Source organism: Ctenocephalides felis, unplaced genomic scaffold (genome assembly GCF_003426905.1).
Source record: "Ctenocephalides felis isolate EL2017-DRISC unplaced genomic scaffold, ASM342690v1 CF-g0.4_SCAFFOLD_03572, whole genome shotgun sequence".
In the NCBI taxonomy this organism is placed as follows: Eukaryota; Metazoa; Arthropoda; class Insecta; order Siphonaptera; family Pulicidae; genus Ctenocephalides; species Ctenocephalides felis.
In genome coordinates, this window is record NW_020539726.1 from 18558236 (window position 1) to 18567031 (window position 8796).

At 29.1% G+C, this 8796-nt stretch overlaps 1 protein-coding gene across 2 annotated transcripts; it reads left to right on the forward strand.

Moving 5' to 3' along the window:
* The first annotated feature begins 1061 nt into the window (after nucleotides 1-1061).
* Nucleotides 1062-5323, forward strand: LOC113387753 (pre-rRNA-processing protein las1-like). 2 transcript variants are annotated; one of them, XM_026625130.1, is made up of 8 exons: nucleotides 1062-1082; nucleotides 1150-1260; nucleotides 1328-1552; nucleotides 2419-2742; nucleotides 3033-3498; nucleotides 3712-3890; nucleotides 4318-4592; nucleotides 5136-5323. In XM_026625130.1, the coding sequence occupies exons 2-8, from the start codon at nucleotides 1214-1216 to the stop codon at nucleotides 5192-5194; spliced, it is 1575 nt and encodes a 524-aa protein (XP_026480915.1). In that variant the 5' UTR covers nucleotides 1062-1082; nucleotides 1150-1213; the 3' UTR covers nucleotides 5195-5323. The 2 variants fall into 2 exon arrangements, with proteins under 2 accessions (XP_026480915.1, XP_026480914.1); XM_026625129.1 differs by lacking the exon at nucleotides 1062-1082 and having other exon boundaries at nucleotides 1110-1260.
* The last annotated feature ends 3473 nt before the right edge of the window (nucleotides 5324-8796 follow it).

Here is an 8796-nt window from a genome sequence, read left to right on the forward strand (position 1 = left end):
AAAAATCTCGTTAAACTAGATAATATTGTCTGTAAAATGAACTACGATAAAGAAAAAAAATCAAAAATTGACAAAATAACGGCGTTTTTTAAAAAAAAGTCGAATTTTACCCAAAATTTTGGTCGTTTTTGGACTGCCAAAATTCGATTTTTGATCCGATCAAAAAATCGATAGTTCATTTTACGGAGAACTATAAATAGAACATGTAAAAATAAATTGATAGTGATCGGATCATTTGTTTTTGAGTAATTGCTGCAGCAAATTCGGAAAATGCTCTTTCGAGAAAAGCGCGTTTAAAGATTAAATGATCGTTATACTATTACTATATACATACTCTTTTAATGGCTGTAACTCAAAAACTATTTAAGATATGGATTTAAAATTTTAGTATGTTATTTTTAAAGGTATAACCTATCGAAATATGGAAAAATTGAAAATTCGATTTTTTGAAAATTTCACACTAGTTGTGCCCCTTAAGTGTTTTGTGCGATAAAATCGTCTCTGTATAATATATGATCGATTAGATATATAGTAACTACAAGTATCTATTTGAAAATATTTAGAACAATTGTTATTAATCATCGATCAGTATTTATTGGTTATTAATTTTTTTGCTTGAAAATTTAATTCTGGTACGGGAAGTTTCAGCAATTTGCCTTAAGGCACGATGCAATGCACCACTACTTAAATTTAAATATTGCTTTATCAAAAATTCTGTTGATGATAAGTATAATAAAATGCAGTTATGAGAGGAAATTATTAAAGGCAAGTTTAAGAGCTATATATATATATATATATATATATATATAATATATATATATATATATATATATATATATAGCCATATACACATATATATATATATATATATATATATATATATATATATATATATGGCTATATGGCTATATATATGGCTATATATATGGCTTAATGGTTGTACTTCCCTGGCACAATACATGTTTACTTAAAATTAATGCCAACATCACAGATGCAAATTTTACTATATTGGCTACATTGCTAACATGCCCTGCCCTTTAAAGAACGTCAAACTTCGCTGTTGTACAAGCCGGTTCGTGCCGGTAATAATTTCTGTCACAATCCCTTAATTTTTATCAGGGATATTAATATTTTATAATGTGATTTTAGGCAGTTCTATCAATAAAATAAGTTTTTATATATCATTAAGATTACGCTTCAATTAACTTTTACAATGGCATCTAAAGATTTAGTGAAACAAGTTTCTCCATGGTATTCAAGGTATAAAGCAAATTTTATTTATATTTAAATGGCGTTATTTATTAATTATTAACTAATAATTTTCTAGTGCTGAATGGAGGCATGTGTTTAGTTTAGTGTTCTCGTCTGAATATGTGAATCGATTGGAAGGTTTGAATTATATGAAAATGTGGAAAGTTAGAACACCGTATTTGTCTGGAGGAATACAAGGGACGATGGAAATTCTTGAAGCAGTTTTGTATGATGAGAATCCTGACAATGATAATCAAAGTAATAGAACAAAACAAACAGTATACTCTATGGCAATAATGCGGTTAGTATTTGCTATTGGTTAAGTTTTGGTATTTCACAAATTTTGTTAAATTTTTGCATCTATCTTATCTTTTGCCAATAAAAATAAATAGAACTAATAGACAATTTTAATGAGATCAAAGATCTATCAAAGTGAAAGGGGGGCATAATGTTTTTGGAAAACTTAAGGTGGGTTATGGCCCATAATTTAATGTAATCCTGTGCATTATTTTAATGTTCCAGCAATACCAGTGATTCACAACATTTTCCAAACATCTTAGGGCTTCCGAAAATGATATAATTCCCTATCCATACAAAATTTTGAATTTTAAAAAAATATTTTGTTCCTGAAGAAATATAAATATGTTTTAAGAAGAAATGACTATATAATTACTGTAAAATTATAAGTAAATTTTCAAAACAATCTTATTACTGATGCTTCCTGCACATTGCATTTTGTATTAAATTCTAACTTATTTAGCTTTAATCTCAAGCCTCCATGTTTGTTTTATCAAGTCTATTGTTTTTCATCAATAAATCATAGCAATTTCTTATACATTTGGTTACATTTGAGCTTTTGGTTTCAGTTTCTCTATATAGCCAGTGTTGAGTCAATTTTTAAACTGTACCCCAGAATTTACAAATTGTTTATGTTTGCACATTGGGAATCACTGACCTATACAGCAGTATAAAATATGTTTTGGTGGCACAATAATAAATTATTTCAGAATTACTCAAACTATAATGTATATATGAAAATACATATACTACAATGTATATAATAGTTTGTGCTTAGAATTTTGCTAATTTATATTCTTTTTTTTAAAGAAAAAAAATCATGACTGATGATTTAAATTTGAAATTAATAACAAATTTCATTTATTTCAGGTGGCTCAACTTAATAACTGACTCAACAAAGTATAATACATTGTATCATACTGCTCAAAATTTACAAATTCCACATTGGATTATTAATATACGCCATGCAGTCGCTCATAGTACAGAATTAACACCTATAGCTTTGCTTAGAGAGGCCTCACAATATGCATTAAAATGGCTTTATGAGATGTATTGGAAATTAGAAAATGAAGAAATAATTGATTATATTATTACAGACAGTATAAGTGAACCAGAAGAAAATAATTACAAACAATATTTGGAGAGATTCTTGTTGATTTATGATAATGTTGTGATATACATCGGTGAATACAGGTTTGAAATTAATAATAATAAATTTGAATTAATTCTGAATAATACTATCTTCATTATTTCCTATTTTCAAGCTTACTTATCTAATTAAAAATTATTGTCATATAATGAATATAAAGGCATTATTCAAAATTCATGTTTTTTAAAGAACATTGATTGAAAGTATATATATTTAAGAATATTTAATTTGAAATACAATATTTATAAATCAATATTGTGAATATTGCTCTGAACTGATTATATTATTTAGGCTTTCTGCAGAAAATTTGTTCCTAAATCTAATTTACTTTTAGGTTTAAACGAATCTGTGACATAAATATACATAAATTGAAAAAAGACTTGGTAACTGATGTTGATAATTTATTAATGAATCCTAATACATATGTATCCGAACGCTGTTTCTTGAAATCTTTATTATTCATTGTAATTAAGAGAATAAATCAAGTCATCAAGAAGTACAAAGAGAACAATAAATTCATTGATGTCTATGTGGATAGTCTATTAAACTGTAACAATTTCCTGAGTAGAAATATTTTGCCCAAGGAGAATGCCTATTATAAAGATTATGTGAAATTATGGATGCCACTTCTGGACCACTTACATGTTGCAAATGCTCTGCCGTGCTTGGTCAAGAAATTAATTGATGTGTCTTGTTCTGATAAGTCTGATAGAGGAATCTTTGCATATACATGGCTTGAATATGTTTTGAATGGCCTCGCAAAGTGTAAATCTGTACAAAAAATTACAGAGACGAATTATGTAAGTTAATTTCATTACAATCCACATAGATCATATTGTATTTAAAATATTATTTTAACTGGAAATAATTTATGAATAATATCAAGCTCTATTATAAATACAATTAGGGTACTATTTTAAATCACAAAGTACTTGTAATATTTTGGTATCTAAATGTTATATCTACCCTTCTTATATAAATATATTTTTAATATTGAATAATTTTTTTTTTAGTCGAATCCACCAACAGTAAAGAGGGCAATAATGGAAGCAAGTGCAGGTTTGCCGGAAATTACTTCACCTGTTATGTTCAGACCGGAACTTCCTTTAGATAAATTTTTTTTGAGCATGGATGCATTAAAATATACTTTATTAAATAATTCTGGAGTTCCGAATGGAAAATACTGGAAAATGTAAGCAGTCAAATTGATATATCTAACTACCCATTTTTCAATAGACCAATAAATATTTATAAACTTTATTAACAAATACAAAATTAAACTAGTTGTAAATAGCATTTTGCCTTGAGGCAAGTTACATTAAATTCCTGATACGTATTCATAATGAATTTAATTAATGAGAAATGAGATTCAGCTCTTTAGTCAAATGTTCAACTGTTTATTTTCAGAATAAAATTTTTGCTTTCATTAAAAATCGATCAGAGCTGTTCCAATTGATATTTTTCAAACCCTTAATATTTGTAATTGTATAAATTAAATTACTTTGTTTACTTCTCCTTAGGGAAGTTAAAAATAAGTAACACAAGATAGGTCATATTCTATAACATAAATTTTCAATATATTAGTATCTCAATTTTTAGTCACTGATTAAATTTTTCAGTTTATTAGATCTGATGGAAGAAAAATTGCCTCCAGAAGCCATTAGTACGATAGACAGACTACAGAACTTAGTAAATAGTAAACGCTGTGATCTTGATATTCCATTAAATCCAGACAATACTGAAAGAAAAATATACACTGTTGAGGATGTAAGAAAAGCTAAATTAGAACATGACATAAAAAATCAGGTTGACAATGCCGAGCAAACAGTGACTGTGAATGGTACTGGAAATAAAAAAGAAAACAATCCTGATGCTATCTGGAGAGAAGTTGATGGTGAGTGTCTATGTAATATATTTAGAAACAAATGCATATCTTTAATATTTATGCAAAATATTAGTATAAAATATTGCTATTAGTTGCCATGAAGAATATCTATTACTTGTTCAGGGATTTGAATCATTATAATATTGATATCTCACTAATCCCCACAGTAATAATTATTTCAATTAATTATATAAGAGTAAATTGTATCAAGAAATCAGTTTAATCTGTACTTTTGGCATTCAGTAAATAGGTTACAGATTGTTTTTATATCTTCTAGTTTTACCTCTCTTTTTAATTTATAAGAGAGTTTATATAAACATTCTCTATTCTCTCTGTTTCAAACTGTTTTCATCAATTTGATAAATTTATAAATTTCCTTAACATTGAATTCTTTTCTAAATCTTCTCAATGTTATGAACCAGTTTACTTGATATTAAATAGACATAGAAATTGAATCTATTTGATATGCTTAAATTCGAATTGAATAGTATTATTTTAGTTATTTTGTTCTTTTAGAAAATATATATATTCCGAATATTACATATTTTTCAGATGATATTGATTGGTCCACAATTCCATTCGGTGCTTTACCTAGCAGTCTGCAAACTTAAAATGTATTAAATAATACACAAATGACAATAATTTTATTATATTTATAATACTTAAACAATGTTTAGTTTGCAATCATATGTGGATTGCAAATTATTCTGCATTAGAAAAATGCATTTAAATATATGGAGTAAACTGATTCTTTGTTTTATTCTAGACTCTTTCTTCACATTAGTTCTTTATTTTCAGACTATATTTGCTAGATCCCAGTCTTGCTCTATGTCTATGTCGCTATAAATCCTTATATTCTTGTCTGTAGTAATTGTTGCTAATTGATAATTAGCAGAGCTGTGAGAATCTCTATAAAACATGACATGCATACATTTCTCAACTAAACTTTCAGCTTCAAATTGAGTCATGTATGGTTTGTCCGGGTTTAAATATTCTCGAATTAGCGGTGTTGCTAGATAACTGCCCAAACCTGTGGCAACCACACGGTCTGTATAAGCTGTTCCTAAATTGTCCACAGTACCTGTGGAAAAATAAATAGCAGTTGAATGTTTTAACTCATTTAATAATTATAATATTAATATTATTTATAATAATAATAAGAATATTATTGTTATAAATATCCCAAAGAAGTAATTTGAAACTTCACCAGAAAATAGTATTTCATTATTTACGCTTTTCGAAGTTTTAAGTCATTTTGAATCGTCTCACACCAAATTTGGAAAAGGCATACCAGCTTCGTTTTGTCAACATTTTTCTGATACTGCTGAACCGTTTAAGGCATTTGATGAAACTCGTTAGGGACTTTCTATGATTAGTTTTTTCGACACGATATGTTAAATAATTAGTATCTAAGTGTAAATTTTTTACTTCCCGTAGGGCAAGTTATAGTAATCGCAAAAAAATCGAAAATGAAAATTTTTATATATCTTTACGTTTCAAAGGTTTCTGAACATTTTGGCATACCTTAGAAAAAATGGATGTATGTGTGTGTGTGTGTGTGTGTATGTGTGTGTGTGTATGTGTGTGTGTGTGTGTGTGTGTATGTATGTATGTACGTGTGTGTGTATGTATGTGCGGATACAAATTTTTGTCGACGATTTCGGGAACACGGATCAACCGATTTGAATAATTAAAAAAACATTCGATTCGTATTAATAAGGAGACGTGCTGATTATTTTTTGGCGCAGGGAGGTCTAGCCGTTCCGAAGATACGGGGCAAAAAGTGCCGAAAACGGTAACTCATTTTTTAAGAGAACGGAGCGTCCGATTTTAATAATTCAAAAAACATTTTACTTATATTGACAAGGTGAAAACCCGATCAAATTTTCATTTGATCTCATCAAAAATTTCATTTGATTTCATCAAAAATGCCATTTGGCGATCAAAAATGATCATTAGACTTATGCACATCAAATTATCAGATATTTTATAGAGATTTTAACAATAAGTATACATTTTTTTTACATTTCTATGGGTTCCGTACCAATGCTTATGCGTTAGACGGCGGCGCGCATGTCGTCTCTATGCAGTTTAAGCAGTGCGAATGCTTTGAAAAAAAGTTCAGAATTTCCAACATATGTCAAAATGAAGAAAAGATTTTTTTTCAAAAAAATTTTTTGTTTTCAAAAAAAAAATTTTTTTCTCAAAAAAAATTTTTTTTCAAATAAAAAATTTTTTTTTCAAAAAAAAAGTAATTTTTTGTCAAATTTATAGTTTTTCAAAAATCTTTTTCAAAGTAAAATTTTTTCAAAAATGTTATTCGTTTTTAAAAAAAATAATAATTTTTGGTACTGGAAGTTCCAGCAATTTGCCTTAAGGCACGATGCCCTAATTGCCTTAAGACAGAATTCCACTTATTTTGTCAAAGTTTTCTCCAAAATTTTTTAACCTATTTTGAGAATTCTTGAGAAAATTTTGGTGAAGAACGGCACCGGCTTGGAAATCATCGCATTTCTTGATATTGAGCTTGCCCAGGTTGGGCTAGAACCCAGGACTAGATTTATAGAGTTCCGAATACAATTCTAATGATCATTTATATCAAGTTTATTTCTCGTGAGACCCACCTAAATAAGGTTTTTTTCGCTCGACTCCAGCGATAACATAGTGATTCCAAAGCGGTCGCAAAGCACTTCTTCTGCCATAAACAACTCGTGTCAGCCAGGTGTGCAATTCACTAGGAAGCAGAATACGACCATCATTGAACTGAACATCATCTGTAACCATCTCCTTAATTCGCTTCAACAAATGCTGATAATCCGCGAAGTCGCCGCTGCAACCTAATACTATGTTTTCATTTATCTGCGAATTCGAAAGAAATATTTTAAACATAATGGCATATTTAGCCCGGTCAATTTAAACCTAAAATCAAGGTAAAGGTTACAATAATTCATAATGGGCTAACTTGGCAAATCGCGAAAAAGTCATTTTTTTACCTTTGACCTTGTGCAGTTTTTGTAGCTCGCATCGGAACGATGAGGACCTTTGAGTTTTCTTTTATAATTGTATTTTGAACAATGTTGCCCAGTTACAGCCCATTATGAATTATTGCAACCTTGAATGCGTAAATTGTCCGGGTAATTGTCGATATATATATGCATATACGAGGTCTGTTCAAAAAGTACCCGAATTTTTCTTTTTTTCAAAAAAATATTTATTTATTCGTCTACATTAATGTGGTCCCCTTCAAAGTAGTCCCCCCCAGATATATACACTTATGCCAGCGTTTTTTTCCAATTTTCGAAGCACCCTTGATATTCACTTTTTGATATGTCCTTGAGCACTCTCAGCGATTCTTCTTCAATCGAGGAAAACCGCCGTCCTTTCATGGTCTCTTCAACTTTGGGAATAGGAAAACGTCACACGGAGCCATATCTGTGAATTTTTGCACTTTGCAACACTTTATTTCATTTTTTAACGCAAAATTTAATACAAATTCTTTGACTTTTCAATTCTTCCATTGTAAAAATCGCCGAGCTCAGAAAACACGTCGAACCTTAGCGACTACCACAGACAAAGTAAACAGTGAATATAGCTGAAAATTTCATCATACTTTAGGGGCATGTATACCAACACATAAAAAAAAAATTTGACAATCAGACACTCCAGACCCGCGAAATTTAATTATTAGTAATCCGGGTACTTTTTGAACACACCTCGTACATAATACTTTTTTAAAATATTTTGTGCCCCGTAGTTCGTTTTTGATCTCTTTGTATACTGAATTTGCACTATTTATTTTGTGATTAATATTACTAGACTATTATACTGATGATTTTTTATTAGATGCAGTAATGCCGGGGAAGGCATTGCTCATTTGGAAACATATTGCTATCTATTTTTTATTTCCAAGTGAAAATCGTTGACACTACTGCTTGACATTAGGCTGTCCGAGGCAGGCATCGCTCCTGGGACCTCACAACTTGGATAAATTAAATTCATTTTTCAGTCATTTTTGCTATTGAGATGTGAACATGAAATAACAATTCAACTAAAAGTTGAGTCTTTGGTATGGATGATACCTAAGATACTAAGATAAGGTAATACCTTAATTTATATTTTTATTTAAGTACGTAAATCTTATATACTTAAAAAATACTACTCAATTACCCTTATAATTCGTCTTTTGCCAAAATATTTCGCCATGTTATTAAAG

Coding starts and splice junctions, on each gene's coding strand:
- LOC113387753 (XM_026625130.1), top strand. CDS start 1,214: ATGGCATCTAAAGATTTAGTGAAACAAGTTTCTCCATGGTATTCAAG. Junction 1,261..1,327: donor GTTTCTCCATGGTATTCAAG/GTATAAAGCAAA, acceptor ATAATTTTCTAG/TGCTGAATGGAGGCATGTGT. Junction 4,593..5,135: donor TATCTGGAGAGAAGTTGATG/GTGAGTGTCTAT, acceptor CATATTTTTCAG/ATGATATTGATTGGTCCACA.